The sequence below is a fragment of the Ursus americanus genome, chromosome 7 (genome assembly GCF_024610735.1).
Source record: "Ursus americanus isolate L20-20 chromosome 7, mUrsAme1.1.p, whole genome shotgun sequence".
Classification (NCBI taxonomy): domain Eukaryota; kingdom Metazoa; phylum Chordata; class Mammalia; order Carnivora; family Ursidae; genus Ursus; species Ursus americanus.
Genome location: NC_142133.1, coordinates 23383354 through 23401267, shown reverse-complemented (window position 1 = coordinate 23401267; position 17914 = coordinate 23383354). Strand labels below are relative to the sequence as shown.

Genomic DNA, 17914 nt, shown 5'->3' with positions numbered 1-17914 from the left:
ACACCTCACCAGAATTCCCTGGACCATACTTTGAGAATGCTGAGTTAAGGAATGTTTCAGACTCTCTTAGAGATTTTGTAACTTATGAGTCATGTAACCTTTATTAAAGAGGGAAAAGCATTCAGGATCACTACCTTAGAAAACTAAGAGTATTTTGAAGTCTTAACTGGTAACATCATTCACATTTTGCATATACATAAATTTAAAAAAAATTTTTTTACAGCATTTGTAAAGTATAGTAGTATAATCCTCTGCTGATTATTACGTCTAAATTCTCTGAATATTTATCTTTGTGATGGTAAAAACTGGCAGAAACTAATCATTGAGCTGCTTAAAAGCTTTTAATATTTATACAACAAAAGGAAAAAAAGATTCCAGTACAATGTCTAAATCCAAAAAGTTGGTATGCATAAATTTGGGAAAGAAAGGGAACATGGCATAATTTTTGTTGACAGTCTCTAACCTAATTTTCCTTTTACCAGGGCATGGATGATTTGCAAGTCAGATCAGCAGCTACAGATATATTTTCTTATCTAGTAGAGTTTAGTCCATCCATGGTCCGAGAATTTGTAATGCAAGAAGCCCAGCAGAGTGATGATGTAAGTAATAATCCTCTGATTCTACGTGAACTACCTGTAGTGTTTGCTAACTATTGAAAGAAAAAGTATAACTATAATCTAAATCTTTAATGAAGCAAAATAGATTTCTGATCAGCTGCGACTTCAGCAAGCCCTGAATATGTGGCCTTTGATTTGTTTCTTGTAAAAAACTGTATTCAAACTCGTGTTGAGATAGATTATAATAAGAATCAAATTCTTCAAAAAGTTCAAGTGCTAATGATGTATAATTTCAAGCCCCTTAGGTCAGGCACTTCTAGTATAACTAACAAGTTGCCTTCACTTGTTCAAAAGCGTGTCTTTTCTTCCATGTGAATAAATGTTTAATAATGAGACTAGTGTGTTTTCCCCCTACAGAAATACTTAAACTTTCCCCTTAAACTCTTTTAGGAACAAAATGAACATATAGCTGCAATTTAAAGTACTCTTTCTTACATCAAATATATTAATATGTTCCATCTTAAAGAAGATTTTGATTTCTGTTGTTAATTTGATCCTTGTTAGGAGTTACTATTGAATTAAACTACAGTTGTTTTATATGTTTTGTGTTTAATCTCTTAATGTCTCCTTAGATTTTTACATTCTTTGTTAGATATTTCCAGTGGGGTTTTTTAAGCAATATTATTTTAGAATCAGTTTGAGCTAATGCTACAGTTTAGACAGTAGAAAAGAAATAGAAGAAATCTTTATGTTAAGTATATTTTAAGGTTTGTTTTTTTTAAAACCCAAATGGTGCTAAAAATGACTTCAAAGAAATAAATACCTAGTTTATTAATCAGTTTATACTCTCACTGTTGGTGTATCTTTGTGCCATCCTTTATAGAATGTAACTTTGAATTTAATGCTCTTAATTGCTGCATTATCAGTGATGTGTGTGATTAAGGGCATTCATTATAAAATATCTTCAGATGGTGAGAATAGTAAACTTCTAGAATTCGTAACTCTGAAAGCTTTTATTTCCGTTTTCATTAGAAATATTTCCTTATTTTCATTTAATTGCTGGATGAGACTTAGAGAAGCAGTTACTGATTTTTAACTGTGAAAAGTCCCTTTCTCAGTTTTTCTTTTTCTTATAGTCTTCAAGGTCTTTCATTTCCCCACATTTTCTGAAATTGAGCAGTTTAACAATTTAAAAATTTTGTTGCCTCAAAATAATTGAGTTAGCCCACAAAAGAGGATAAATTTCTTTTTTTTTTTCCTTCAGAATTAAGGATTCTGCATGCTAAATTCTATGTTGAGTTCCTGGTAACCTTTAAAAAGAAAAGACTTAACTGTGTATTTGGTGGGCAGTTTCTATTTTGATGTCCTTTTAAAGTAAATTCACAGCATTCAAACTTTTCTTTCCAGTATTATGGAGCAGATTTGGTTTTAGGAACCTGGATTACATATTAAAATGTGTGTTGAGCAATAGGAAATATTAACATTTTTTTATTATAGTCGTTATTTCTTTCTGAGCTAGATGGATAGATTTAGCAGTAATGTCTTTTTGTTTTGCCACAGATTTCACATATTTTATGCTAATGTCCTTTGAAACATTTAGTAAAACTTAGTTTAAAGAATCTGACTGGATAAGTAATGCAGCTATTACTGAATCACTTATTTGGGCAGGTATTTTCATGTATTTCTCACTTAAGAATAAACTCATATGTTAATTTTTTAAGATATGATAATAGCATTGGGGTTATTTTTTTAAGAGTCCTTATTTTGTAAAGCTTTATACTGAAATACAGAATTATATATGTGGAATTTACAGTAGTTCTGGAAGATGAGATTTGCCATAATAAAGTTAAAAAATACATAAGCTAATCTCTGTGGGTTAACTGTTTGATATTTTGTATTGAACATACCATGTTTCTTCAAATTGCATCCATTTTTTAACTTCTTGTTTTGAAGTAATTTTAAATTTACATAGAAGTTATAATACTAGTACAAAGAACTCCCATATACCTTTCATCCAGATTCCCCAGTTGTCAGTATTTTTTCTCTAATTTGCTTTATCATTCTCTTTCTTTGCTTATATTTGTATGTACACATTTACATACAGACGTAATTATTTTTGTTCTAAATCATTGAAAAATAAGGTACAGAAATGATCACACAATGCCTTTTTACCCGTATCTACTGCAGTGTCTATTTTAATTATCAAAATCAGGAAGTTAGCATTTTTACAGTACTAATATCTAACTGCAGTCCTAATTCAGATTTTTTCAGTTGTCTCAGTAATGTTCTTTTTAACCAAGACAAAACTGAAAATTTTCTGGTCCAGTATCAACAATTTGGATTTGTCTGATGTTTCCTCATGATTCAGTTTAGGTTATTTCTTTATCAGGAATGGTATAGAAGTAAAGTTTCCTTCAGTGTATCACATCAAGAAATTCCCTTAACTTTAAAAAATGAGCTGAAAGGTTTTTTTGGTTAGACTTTTTTGCTGTTTCCCAGACTTAAGGAATTGGACCATCAGTTCTGTGGAATTTGAAGAGCTGTTTTTGCTTTCTTCTGATATGTCAGATGGATTAAAAGAAGTATTGTTTTTCTAATTATTTTAGGCCTTATTCAAGTTGCTGCAGAACGAATTTTATGTGCATTTTTTAAAATAATTCTTACATTTAAAAACAAAGCTATTTCCATAACATCCATCAGTTTTTATTCTATTTCACAATAACGTTCCTGCTCCTGTCATTCTTTCTTTTCCTCTTATTTACTATATTCATGGAATCTAAGCTCCATGGATGTTAATATTTTCTTGATCTTACCAGAAAGTGTTAGTGGAAAATTTTCATTTGACTTTGTCATGCTTGCCACTTGGCTCATAATAACTGTCTAATGCCATAGATTATAAAATGTATCTCAATATCAAGAAGTTAAAAGTTTTAAGAAATCTTAGAATCAGTGAAATAAAGTATGTTCTTTATCTTTCCCAATCAGAAAATAGAGATGCCAGCTGATAACCTGGATAATCTCTAAATTCCATATGTTAGGTACCCAGAACTTCCCCTCCGTTGCTGATTATTTTTTGCAATATTGCAAAATTCTTAAACCCACAAAAATGTATTTTAAAAACCAGTATGTGCTTCTAAGAATAGTATGAGGTTGGAGTGTGATGAAACCAATAAGAGTATCATTTCTCTAAAATTTTGATTTAGAAGTAACTAAAACCTTGAAAAATCTCTTGGAAACCTTGGTTAAACTCACTTAAATGGTTGCTATTTAGGTGAGGGATAGCAAACTTTCCTTAAAAGGCCAGAAGACAAAGAAGACTTGATGAGCCCTGTGGTCTCTGTTGTAATTACTCAACCCTGCCATTGTAATGTGAATTCTCCAAAGATGGTGTAGCTATGTTCTAGTAAATGTTTTACCGTAAAACTTTATTTACAAAGCAGGCAACCAGCAAAGTGGTCTTGTGGTTTGCCAACCCCTAACTTAGACCCCTTTCTCAGAATATTGCAGGACAGTGATGGTGACATTTAAAGACTCACTCTGAATTGAAGGTTGTAATTGCAGAAGGTGCTATGGTGGTGTAAAAAGAAGTTAAAAGAGAGAACATAGAACATAGCAGGCTTCTGTGGAAAGAAAGTCATTGGGCCCTCTTAATTAAGACTATAAATGTAAGGGGGGGCAGAGAAAAAAGGTGTATATATATATATATATTTTTTTTTTTCTTTAGAATAGATTGGTGCTCCAGCATTGACAAGGTATATATATATATTTTTTTTCTTTAGAATAGATTGGTGCTCCAGCATTGACACATATTAACTGGAGTTACTCTGTAATGGTATATTTGCACATCAAGTCATCATTTGATTTTAAGACAGAATTTTCCAGTAGTTTTTCTTACATCGTCATTATTTAGCTGCACTTGCTTGAGCATGAGTTTTTTTCTAGCCTGAGTAATGCCACTGTTGGAGAAGCAAGTTAAGGAAAATTGAATTTGTATGTGTAATATTTTAATGCTACCAGTAGAGAACTCAAGCAAACAGTTAGAAATCAGACAATTCAACTCTAGCTGGCTTGAATTTTGAAGGAGTGGTCCAACTTATAGTGATTTTATTCCATTTCCTTTGTTCTGCCAATGGAGAAATAGGCATGGGAAAGTTAATAGGGTCACCTAGATAGTGTGTGTCTTAGATGACTGTACTGCAGTTAGAGAGGCTGGGTCCTTTAATTCAGCTGTTCTTTCTGTTCACCAGGCTTGCTCTATTATGTTAATTAAGAAATGAAACATGCCTTACAGACAACTTATAATGTTGATAATACTTTTAGTTCATTGATGTATGTTCAATCATTCATTAATTGTTTTGAAACTATTCATTGTTTCTAAAAAATACCAGTACTTTTGAGTGGGTGTATCATTCATGCGTTGTAGTAGACAAATTTTAATTGTTTACTGAAGTGGCTGTACTTCTGGAATAAGATTGTCTTGCTGTTCCATACTGCTCTGTGGGGCAGAATCTCTAAATCTGTGGTTAATTCTAGTACTTTAGGAATTGATTTTTACTTTATTTGGCAGGATCCAATAATATAATAATAGTAATGATAGTAATAGAACCTGACATGTATCCTAGGGCTTACCTCATTTTTTCCCATCTTTCTGTCTTGACTGGCTAATGTCTACTATATTACCAATTATAGTTTCATATATTTCGTCCAGCTTTTTGTTGCTGTTGTTCCAGGTAAATACTACATCTAGTTCCTGTCACTCCATCTTGACCAAAAGCAGAAGTCTGATTTTGTATGTATTTTGCAAAAGTCTGACTCTTATTACAAAATTAGAATATTTGTGGATTCCTGTCTCTTTTGTGTTTTCTTTAAATAAATTGTTTCGTTAAAGTGACACTTAAGAGCAGTAAAAAATAAACCCATCTGACACAAGGGTTTAGAAGCCAACTTGTTTAAAGACTTCTATATCGTTTCATGTGGCAATTAGTATTTTGATTATGAGAAATTCCCATATTTTGCCCTTTTCTCCCCCTGCATCTTTGGGGGGGTGGGGCTAAGTCTGATTATCCTGGGTTTTTTTCCTTTTCTGTAACAATGAAACTATAATAATTCTCTGCCTGCTGCTCCTCCTGTGGTGCTCTCTCTCTCTCTCAGAAATAAATAAAATCTTTAAAAAAATAAAAATTAAAAAAAAAAATAAATTCTGACATCAATAACATAGTATGTAGGTTGGGAGTAAAAGTGTAGTTTGTTTGCAATTGCTGATGAGATATTAATATTCAAAATATATAAGGAATTCCTACAACCCAGTAGCAAAAAATAAAACCCCAATTTGAAAATGGGCAAAGGAACTGAACAGACATTTCTCTTAAGTACACACACATCTATTAGGATGGCTAGTATTGGGGCTGTAGGAGAAGATGGCGGTCTCCACAGGAGTTAAAAATTCTTCGTAATTTTCGCTTGTTGGAAGAACTTGAAGGACAAAAGGTAGTAGGTGATGGTACTGTCATTTATGCATAAACCTGGAGTACTCAAAATAGAATTCAGGTTTACAGGATGAAGGCATGGAGAGAAGAGTCATACTGTGGAAGCATGTGTGTTTCGAAAAAGTAAAAAATCTCAAGAAGGAAAAACAAATGACGTGCTTTATCCATCTTGCTTAGTGAAAGAGCTTCAGGTGAAACTGTCTGAAGTAGCAGGTACAATGAATATCGCCACAAAATGTGTTAATTTTTGAAGTGGTGTAGTATCAGAAATACGTTCAGGATTGTTTTATTTTTTTATTTTTTAAATTTTATTTATAATAAAAAAATGTTGTGGGGTAGGTTGATGAATTTCTGTTAAAAGCCGTTCCTGTGTGTTACATGTAACAGACATGGCAAATATTTGTTTATAGTCTTTGACAAACTGTGCGTTTAAGTGCATCAACATGATTAAGTGTAATGAACAAAAAGGAAATAGGTATATGGATATGTGATTTTGAGATTAAAGTTAGTCTTAAAATGTAAATAAAATGTGGAACGTGTCCTCAAAAAAAAAAGAATGGCTAATATCAAAAAAATAAAGATAACAAGTCTTGACAAGGATGTGGAGAAAAGAAGCGTCCTTTTACACTGACGATGGGGACATATTGGAGCAGCCATCAATGGAAAACAGATGGAAGTTACTCTAAAAATTAAAGTAGACTACCATATGGTCCAACCATCTTGCTTCTGTCCATAAATCCAAAATATCTTGAAGAGATACCTGCCTCCCATGTTCATTGCAGCATTAGTCACGATAGTCAAGACATTTAAGCAACCTCAGTGTCCATCTGCAGATGAATGGATACAATTTGTCGTATATGTCCAGTGGAACATTATTCAGCCTTAATAAAAGGAAGTCCTGCTATTTTTGACAACTTGGATGAACCTAGAGGGCAATTTGCCAAGTGAAGTAAACCAGACACAGAAGGAAAAATACATGATACTTCTTGTATGAGTAATACAGACTCATAGAACAGAATAATGGTGCTTGCCAGGGGATGGGGAGTAGGGGAAATGGGGAAGATATTAGACAGAGGGTATAGAGTTTCTTATATAAGAGTTCTTATATAGGATGAGTAAGTTCTAGAGATCTACTGTACAGCATAGTACCTATAGTGAAGAATAAAATTAAAATTTTGCTAAGAAAGTAGATACTATGTTAAGTGTTTTTGTCACACGAAAAAAGAATAACCAACTTAGAATAGTTTTACCTAATGAAAATTTTATTAATGTCACAGTAAGTCATGAAGCAGCTCCATGGTGCCCTTAGATATGCAGCTCATGATGCCAAAAGACTTCATCTTTTGAGTCAGTCATCCTCATTTTCTTTTTAATGTCTGTTACTTTGAGGTTGCAAGGTTGCTGTTGCACCTTGAGGAATAAGAAAGGCAGAGAGCAAAATAATGGAGAGGGCTAGAAAGCTTTTGTGTTTCATTTTAAAGCACTTTCCTGGAGGTTCTTCTTAGCGATTTCTGCTTGGATTATCTTTGGCCAAAAGTAGGTTACCCTTAGCTATGAAGGATGCTGGGAGATTGTGTTTTAGCCAAGTACATTGCTTCTGAACAAAATTTGGGCTCTGCTAGCAAAACAAAATAGAGACTAAGTTGGCATCTCATCGTATCAGCCACACAGTCCACCTCTCTAGCTACCTAACTTTCATACATAGTTTTCTTTCCTCACCCACCTTTTCTCAAGGGAGATAAATCAAGTTTCCATTCACTTTTGTATCCAGTTCCACATCTGGAATATTTGAGTATTAGGTAGTCCTCTTCAAGTCCAGATAAGACTCCTGGTGTTATCAGTGGCCTACAATAAAAAGATAATTTATCTGCCCCCAGCATCACAATGAAACTGCTTTTGTTTGGGAAAAGGGAGAGCATACATACAGCAGACATTCATTCATAACTATGATGCACTGATCCATCAGGTATTTGTTGAATAGCGGTAGCTTGGACTCCTTGTCCCAGGAGGTTCTTGATTAACGAAACCACCTGACTAAAGGATCCACCTTGCCTATTTTTTTCCCAAAGCATTTCTTCCCTCAGGATATTATCAGCTGTGGCTCCATCTGAGTTGGGCAATAGAAGATGCCTTTCCTCCAGGACCTGTATAATCTTCATAGTCTGCTTTTTGTTGGTGTGAGTTCTCTGGTCTTAGAGATTGAACAGTCATGGACTGTTAACTTATTTTAAAACTTTCTTGACAGTGAAGCTTCTTCAGCTATTTAATAGGCTTCCAGGCTATTTGCTTCTCATGGATTTTAAAGATCTTATCCAAGCATAATCTTTTTCTTTTTAAGATTTGTTTATTTATTAGAGAATGCATGCACGAGCTGTGGGAGGGGCAGAGGGAGAGGGAGAGAATCTCAAGCAGACTCCCCAATGAGCGTGGAGTCTCACAATCCTGAAATCATGACCTGAGTGGAAACCAGGAGTTGGACATTCAACTGACTGAACCATCCAGGTGCCCCGTATCCAAGCATAATCTTTAAACCTAGAGATTTCAATTTATCTGCTGACCTCTGTGCCCCTCCTATCTGAAGCCTGGGGATCTTAAAATGTTCTAAAGAATAACATTCAGTGGTTCATATACCTTTCTCTGGCAGGGAAGTCTTACAGGCCTTTGAGAAAGACAGTTTTTTTCTTACCTCCTAAAAAGGCTATAGTTCTCTTTAGCAGTCTGTTTCACGATGAAATATATAAATCAGCTTTTTTCAGTTCCACAAGTCACTAAATTATGGGACTCAGAGTTTGGCATTGATACTGATGGAAGTAGGATTTATGAGAAACTGCATGTGAGAGAGACCAGAGCAAAAAGTTTGAAGACTGTATGTTGAAATGACATTTCAGTATATAAGCTATACCTTAAGAAGTATTTCTTGCCACTCCAGTTTTATTTAGATGTAACCTAAATTCATCATTTATTTTTTTTGTGCCCAGTTTTAAATGAATGAACTTATGAAAGAGGATTATATATAATTCAGCAAATTATCTGAGGCCCTAATTAACTGGTAGAATGTAAGTGGTAGTACACATTGACATAAATTTAAAGTAAGTAAATGTCATAGCACTGTTCTGAAGAAAGTTTATTGGCTGACACCTTTTTGTAATATCTTAATATTTTACATGAGTTAAGTTTTGCCAATGATGCCAGAATAAGAAAGAGCAGCAGATTAATGTGGAATCTATCATTTTCTTCTAATTGAAATGAGACTTGGGTCTGGATTTATTAGCTCTCTGAATTTTATTTCATAATTTGTAATTCCTCTTTGAAGAGATTTTATTCTGTTTCTAATGCCACGACAGAATTGATTCATTGTTGTTCAAATTTTGAAACATGATAGGGACTAGGGTTCTAATTTTAAGCAGCTAAGTCGCTGTAACATGCTTTTGTTGGTTCTTAATGGAATTTAAGAACACAACTTTACAGGGAAATATTTTTGGAAACCACAGTAAGTTAAGTTTGAGAGGGGCTAGCACAACAAAGTAATAACAAAAAGTGCTTTTCACTGGGGGTGCCTGGGCGGCACAGTCGGTTAAGCCTTCTGCTCAGGTCATGATCCCTGGGTCCTGGAATCAAGCCCCATGTCTGGCTCCCTGCTCAGCAGGGAGTCTGCTTCTCCCCTCTGCTCCTGCAAGTGCACACACTCTCTCAAATAAATAAATAAGATCTTTTTTTTAAAGTGCTTTATACTGAAGATTTATTTTTATTACTTCACAAAATTCTCCCAATTTAAGAAATTTATCTTCATTTCATGCAGTTCCCTTATTTCATCTCTTTCAGTTACTGCCTTTCTTCCCCCAATAACAGACATATTCTCAAACCACCTGAGTTGATGTCAGGACTGTTTTCTTTGACATGAATAGTCATTTTGTGATTTCTTAAAAATACAGGCAAAGGCAAAGAAATTTTGTATCTGCAAGCTGCTTTTTAGTTTCAGGGTTAAGACCCAAAAGCATGCAACTAATGCAAATCTCTATAAAACACAGTGTGCACCCACTTGCCTCTTGTGGAGAGTTGTATATTTAGGGTTTTCTCACTTTTTTGCTAGAAAGGATTTTCTCATTCGAAGCCCAGATAATCTGTGTTTTAGGGTCACATGATGTGTCATCTTCCTTATTCAGTCAACTTCTAAATTCATATATGAGGCTGAAACCTAGAATGAGAATCTGCTAGAATCTCCAGTGAACAAGAATCACTGGTAAATTATTTTGTTTTCCATTTCCCTGTATTGATGTTGCTTTTTTTTAGTGGGCATTTTTCACTCTAGTGTGTTTATAGAACTTTGAAAAATACTAGGAACATAAAAGTTTAAATAAGTTCATTTATTCTTTGGTTCTGATTTTGTTCTTTCAGCTGGCATATTGTTTTTGTTTTTATTTAGAACTGTCCAAACCAGTTCTAATGGAAATACATTTTCTTTCAGGATATCCTTCTCATTAATGTTGTAATTGAACAAATGATCTGTGATACTGATCCTGAGCTAGGAGGTGCTGTTCAGTTAATGGGACTTCTTCGTACTCTGATTGATCCAGAGAACATGCTGGCTACAACTAATGTAAGAATTATTCTGAGATAAAAATGTCTTGGTCTAGTCAGTTTTAGAGGATTTAATCTATAATAAATTATGTATAAATACATGAATTATATGTATATATAAAATCTTTTAAAATTTGTATAATTTTTTAAAATAATAAATACTTATACACTTGATAACCAGGTAGCTGTGGTGTTCCTGTAGCAGTTTATTTGTGACAAAATACAAGACTGTATTATGTGAATATCTTAGTAAAATGTTAGCATTTCTATTTATGGCCCAGGGCCTCATTCTGAACTTCTTAAAAATTAATATACAACAGTATGCATATATGTAACACTGCTGATCTGTAAACCGTAAAAATGGCTAAGATGGATAATTTTATAAAGTTACACGTTCTTTAATCATAATGAAAAAAATTAGTATGTACTGAATGATCTCAACTGCATGCTAGAAGTCATTCAGAAAACACTTTATGGAAGTATTCCGAAGTATTAATAATTGTTGTCTCAAAATGCTGGGATATTTTTTCTTTATAAAATTCCCTCATATTTAGAGAAGAATATCTATATTGTTTTTAAATCATTACTTGTTTATGAGACCATTGTATAAAAAATAGCCAAAAAAAAATCGTAAGGCACTGTTTTCCAAATTTCCAAATAATAAATTTTTGAAATTTAAAAAATAGATCTAAATTCTATCCTGTTTCAAGTGGCTTGATAAATCAATTTATTGTTTTCATATTTGGATATGCTATGAATGGAGTCTCAAATTTGAATATGCTATGGATATGGAGTTTCAAATTTTCAGCAGTTAAGTTGCTCCTCTCACATTGCTTGATAGATTCTTCATTGCATTTCAGATCACAAGCATATTAGAAAAAAATTCTCTGAACAATTTTCCTCAGAAAAATTTTTTATAATCTTTTTTCTTGTTTTCATTTTAATTTAGTAATATGAAGTAGATTTGATTTTTCAGTTCTGCAGAAATATGATTAAAGTGAATATAACTAGTTTTTTGGTGCTTTCAAGATATCTTAAAGTATCTGTTGTATATGACCTGCATTAATTCTTAAAGATATTTATTAATTAAAAGATAATAAAATATTTTTTAATTCTGTATGTTTCAGAAAACTGAAAAAAGTGAATTTCTAAATTTCTTCTACAACCATTGTATGCATGTTCTCACAGCACCACTTTTGACCAATACTTCAGAAGACAAGTGTGAAAAGGGTAGGGTCTCTTACTTATCTGCTTATGACTTCCATTTTTAAAGAGTGAAATAAATAGTGTAACTATAACAGGCTGTCTACCCAGTGCTTTATATGGTAGGGAAATTACTACTGAAAAATTTAAACTGCAGTAAAGTCATGATTTCCCTTTTTTCAGAGGGTCTATGTTAGAGAATGATACAGAAAATGTAGCAAAAAGTATTACACCTTGAGGAAGAGAATATAAACATTTTAACAAAAGATTATTCCTGAGGCTGTTAATTATCTAGAAGGGGGTTAAAGTAAACAGTATATTACCTACATTAGAAAATCCAAGAACCATCATTTTGGAAAATAATTTATTAATATAGTAAAAGCTTTTTAATTTCACAACATAAGAATCAAAAGTTAATGGGTTAATCAAAAAAGTTGGTTAAAGCAGAGAACAGTTTAAAAAAACTCTGTAAACACTCTAAATGCTGACTCATTTGCTGATACTTTGTTTAGGAGCAAGGCTTTCTTTTTAATGTATTTTTTTAATTGTATTTCCATGTCATCTTTCATGCATAAACTACACTCATAATTCATCAGCTACAACTTCTGGATTTACTGACTTCTAGACTATATTCAACGTAGCCATAGATATTACATTTTTATATTTCATCAGTCTGTGATATTTCATCAGTCTGTGATATTTAAAGTATGTAATCATACTGCCAAAAATAATTAGTGTAAACAAAGGACTTTTTGATAAGCATACAACTCAACTGGTGAAATGAGAAATGGGGGGTATCTTCTCTGAGAGTGTTGGTTAATCTGATGAGTCATTTTATAAGTGAGTCAATTAAAGAGAATGTTTACTAAACTAATTAAATTGTAAAATGGGCACACCTTACATGATACCAGCAATGCAATTTCTAAGTGCATATCCTCAAAGGGAACGTTTATGCATATACATGACAGGTACAAGAATGTGTAAGAAAACAAAGAATATGTGGTATATTCATACAATGAAATACTATATAGCAGTTAACAATTTTGATTTTTCAACTAACTAGTTCTTGAAAATATAAAACTGGATAAAACATGTTGTAGAATGTTTTCATGCAGAATGGCTTCATTTGTATAAATTAAATGCATTTTTAATCTTTGATTAAAACACTTCCAGCATACAGAAATATTTAGATAATTATATAATAGACACCCATATATTTCCTGTTGACTATCAAAACTAACGTGCCCTATTTTTTTCAAATTTTTTTGAAAAGAAAATAAATTACAGATATTGTTGGAATTTCCTGTGCACCCCTTCACATTCTCACTTCACCCCCATCTCAAGGAATACTGAATTTGTTTATTACCCCATGTCTGTTTATATTATTATGACAAGTGTAATGTATTATTTTGCATGTTTCCAAACTTTCATGTTTCCAAACTGAATTGATTTCTGTTGTACACATTATTCTGCATTTTTTTCCTTCACTCGGTCGGTGCATTTTTGAAATCTGTCCATATTGATACCTGGAGTTCTTAACTTATTTTTAAGTCTTGCATAATACTCTCTATGAGTATGTTGTAGCTTAGCCATTCTGCTTCTAATGTACATTTAAGTTGTTTCTCGTTTTTGCTATTACACACAATGCTGTGATAGACATTCGTATTTTTCCCTATGCAAATGTGCTCTAAAACAGGTGCCTAAAATTCAGAATTTATAATGTCCTACTTATTTTTTAAAAACTTCAAGGCAGGGGCGCCTGGGTAGCGCAGTCGTTAAAGCGTCTGCCTTCGGCTCAGGGCGTGATCCCGGCTTACCGGGATCGAGTCCCACATCGGGCTCCTCCGCTATGAGCCTGCTTCTTCCTCTCCCACTCCCCCTGCTGTGTTCCCTCTCTCGATGGCTGTCTCTCTGTCACATAAATAAATAAAATCTTTAAAAAAAAAAAAAAAAAAAAAAACTTCAAGGCATAAATTATAATTGTTAACTTGTATTATTCTGGAGTTTAAGAAATTCCTATACAGAGACATATCCTAATTGTTGGGAGGATGACTAAGAAATAAAAGAGAATGTCCGTCTTGTCTCTGGTTGTAACCTCACTTTTTTATCAGAATTTTTATTGTCTTTTAACAATTCCTCATGTGCACCCAATTCTGTAAAAGATTGTATATCTTTTTTTTGACTGAAGCAACTATTTTTTTTAACTGAAGTATAGTTGACACACGATGCTAATTATTTTCAGTGGACCGCATAGTAGTTTGACAAGTCTTTTAAGCTCTGCTCACCCAAGTGTAGCTACCATCTGTCACCATATAATGCTGCTACAGTACCATTAACTATATTCCCTGTGCTTTACCTTTTATCCCTGTGACATACATTCCATAACTGGAATCCTGTATCTCCCTTCACTCATTTTGCCTATCCCCTAACCCCCCTCACAACTAATTCTTAACAGTTATTAAGCAGGTAAAATGAGATTATGACCAAAGACATTCTCTGTATATTGTAGAGGACTAGGAAAATGTGAAATAATTATTGCTGAAGTTAACCGACTTTAACTTTTTTTTATTAGATAATATAGTTGGATCTAACAAAAACAGCACAATTTGCCCTGGTAAGTATAAATTTTTATTTTATGAACTAATACAAATTGTAAGCTTTTTTTGCTCAGATATAATGCATTTATTTATACAAGGCTAGGAAAGGCATTTTTTTTAATCCAAAAAAATTTACCTTTTTCCTTTATTGTAAAGAAAAACATTCCATTTTCTCTAATATAAAAGATGGAAAACTGGTTGAAATTTTGTTTTTGTTTTTTACTATAAATTTAGAGCTTGTTTTCTGATATTTTTTTGAAAAGACATCTGAAAGTTGAGGATTTTAGTTCATTATTTTTTGAAACCTAGTAAACGAAGGCCAGTTAGGAACTAGTGTTAGTATTCAGACCTCATTATGCTTAGGTATTATTCATGAATCTGAGTGTAAGCATGGTTGCTTCTACTTGGAACATGCATACCAGGTATGGGGCTGGGAGTATAGAAAATACGCTGTGTGCACCTAGCATCCTGTCTTTTTTACTAGGCTCTTCAGTGGTCTAGGAGAGCCAGTTTCAAATGAGGAGACCATTCAGAGGTTGGATTAGTTAGAGGTATAATGATGAATTTCTTGTCCTAGTTTGAGAAAGTGAAAACAAGGCCTTTAATTAAACTGTAGATTGTTGTTACAAAATCTTTTGTGAATAAAATTCAGGAATTGAGGAATTAACAGAGTTTATTTTGTTTAACAGTAAGGAACTAGTTCAAATACTGGCAATGGTGTTGGCTGTTACACAGATTGGTCTGAAGCAAGTAAAACTCTTTACTTGGATCTAACGTAGGAAAGATCTTTTAAATATCAGAACTGTATTTTGTATTTTTAATGGCTATTCTGTTATCAAAAGAATGCTGATTTATTCCCGATAGCATCATAGTTCCACAAAATATCTACATGTGTAATCTTCTTGAAAAATAAAGTAGTTGGACTAGGTTTATTCTGTAAGGCTGTGATTCCAAAATTTCCTCACAGTTTAATATTTCTTGCCTAAAACATTTATAATAGGTGTCAGTAATTATTGACATAAGCCCTTTGACATACATTCAATTTTGATGTTCAGGAACCAGTTTGAAATCATTTCATTAATGTATATACCAAGGCCTCTTAAGGAAAAACAAGTTTATTTTATTAGGCCTTTCATGGATATCACACTTTGAGGTTAAAAAGATTATTGTTAAAAAATCTCAAGGTAATATTTTTCACTTTATATTCAAATAGCCAAAAATGTCCTTTCCTTAAAGATGTCTTTAAAGAAAGCATATTAATTTTTCTTGGGAAATTTTGTTGCACCATGTCAGGTAAAAAGCTTGAGGTATTTGCTCTTTACTGTGGACCCTTTAATAGATTCATTAATATTAATAATGAAAGCAGCACATATTAAGGCAATATTACCAAGAAGATCTCAATGCAGTGAGGGTTTTCTTACCATGTTTGTAGATTTTTTTATTTAGGCTTTTTTTTTCCTCTTAACACTAATAAATATTTTATACAAGAGCTTGAATAGTATTGGAAAGTCTGCTAATGAAAAAGTAAAAATCTGTGTCTTCTTTAATTGATAGAAAAATGAGGAAGAAATACAATTTTACTTTTGCTCTCAAATATGGGACATAAACTTTATTCTCTTAATTTAGGTGAATTACAATATTTATTTTATTTTCATCTGATGACTTTTTTTGTAGATAATTATCAAACAGCACAGCTGCTTGCCTTAATTTTAGAACTACTCACATTTTGTGTGGAACATCACACATATCATATAAAAAACTATATTATGAACAAGGACTTGCTAAGAAGAGTCTTGGTCTTGATGAATTCAAAGCACACTTTCCTGGCCTTGTGTAAGTAACAATTTAAAAAGAACATTCTTATAAAGTATTTTAAGGAACAATATTTGTAATAGAGGTAAAGCCTGAAGTTACCCATGTGAATTGATTTATCTTTTACAGTATTTATACTATCAAAGAGATGATTATGAGAAGTACTAATCTTTTGTTTTCTTTTATTTAAAGGACAAGAGGAATAGGTCATGGTGCTTCCCCACCCACATATTACTCACATTTAGATTGAATTAGCTTAACTGTTGTGACAGTGTGTACGGTGACATTTCACTAATAGAACAAGTCCTGCTGTCTTTCACATCTGCTTCGTCAAACTGTCATTTATAGTGACTTTTTAAATAATTTTTAATAAAATTATTTTTATAATTTTTATTAATTTTTATTAATTTTTAAATAATCTTTGGGATATGGGCCTTGAAATGTTTTTGTGTAACTTGGGTTATTTATTGAACTGGTAAAATAACTTAATGAGTAGTCCCTTTCAGTATACCACTTGGACCAACAATAAGCAAACTTAAATGCCAGTATTTGCGTCAGTGTTATTTTTAGCAAACTGTTAAGTTTCCTTTCCTCTCCTAATTTTACCTGCAAATAGAGATAAAGTAGCCTACTTCACCCTCCAGATAAAAAAAGCTTTGTGTGTTTTTTCTGAGCTTAAAAATCATAGTTAAAATTGAAACATTTAATGTATAGAGAAAAAGATTCATCTCCCAACTACTTCTTTTATTCTTAAGGCCTTAAAAGTAGCCACCATTAACTGTGTGCACAGTTTTTCCTATTCCTTTTTCCACATCTGTACAAATTTATATAAACATTCACGTACTTTTACAGGTTTTTTTGTTTTATTTTTTTAAAAACAGGATCATTTTAACATACTTCTCAGCCCCTTAGTATTGCTCTAGGTGATCGAATATGGTCTCAACTAAATTTTTTTCCTAAATGTAGCTGAGTAACACTTGATGGAGTGGCTCTTCCACAGTTTATTCTGCTGTTCTGTAGTGCACAGATCATGGGATTGTTTGGGTATGTTGCCACTCCAAATGACACTGTAGTAAATAGTCTCGTATATAAATCTTTTAAGTACTGGTTTCTTTATTTACATAGTATAGAGTCCCAATACTGATAATGCCAGGACAAAATGTTTATATAGTTTTAATGTATCCTTTTAAATTTGAGTTTCACATACAGCCTCCAGATTACTTTCCCAAAAGATTGAAGCACTTGACACTCTTGCAGCACTGTGTTACTGATTCCTAAAATGTTATGAAGAGGATGATTGGAAAATGTGGTATTCCATTTGTGTTTTAATTTCCGTTTTCCTTGGCAATATATTTTCCTGTTTTAGTGCTGTTGAATTTTATCTGTTCCGACTTGCCCGTTATTTTTTTCTTAGAGCTCTTTTTATATTAGTGATATTAATAATTTATCACATTTTTGGGAAAAAATGTCCCAGTCTCATTTGTCTTTTGCATTTGCCTTTATTTGTAGTATTTTTTTAATATATAAAAATATGTCTCTTTTCCTCCTATGAGTTTTGGGGGTTTTGCTTGCTTAGGAACATCTCCTATGTCCTAAGGTTATACAAATAAAATACTCTTCTCAGTTTACTTCTACTATTTTTATTAGTTTTTTATTTATATATGTAATACATTTGAAGTTT

General features: G+C 32.6%; 1 protein-coding gene across 4 annotated transcripts in view; it reads left to right on the top strand.

The window, feature by feature from the left end:
- The window catches only part of PPP4R3B (protein phosphatase 4 regulatory subunit 3B), a 58098-nt gene that overhangs the window by 28690 nt on the left and 11494 nt on the right, over positions 1-17914 (top strand). For 3 of the 4 annotated variants that reach the window (XM_045788007.2, XM_045788006.2, XM_087863415.1), the window contains 5 exons: positions 483-599; positions 10509-10640; positions 11749-11851; positions 14397-14438; positions 16096-16254. In XM_045788007.2, the coding sequence (XP_045643963.1) occupies positions 483-599; positions 10509-10640; positions 11749-11851; positions 14397-14438; positions 16096-16254 (553 nt within the window). Of the gene's footprint in view, positions 1-482; positions 600-10508; positions 10641-11748; positions 11852-13083; positions 13161-14377; positions 14439-16095; positions 16255-17914 lie in introns of all 4 variants that reach the window. The other variant, XM_045788011.2, reaches the window with a different exon arrangement.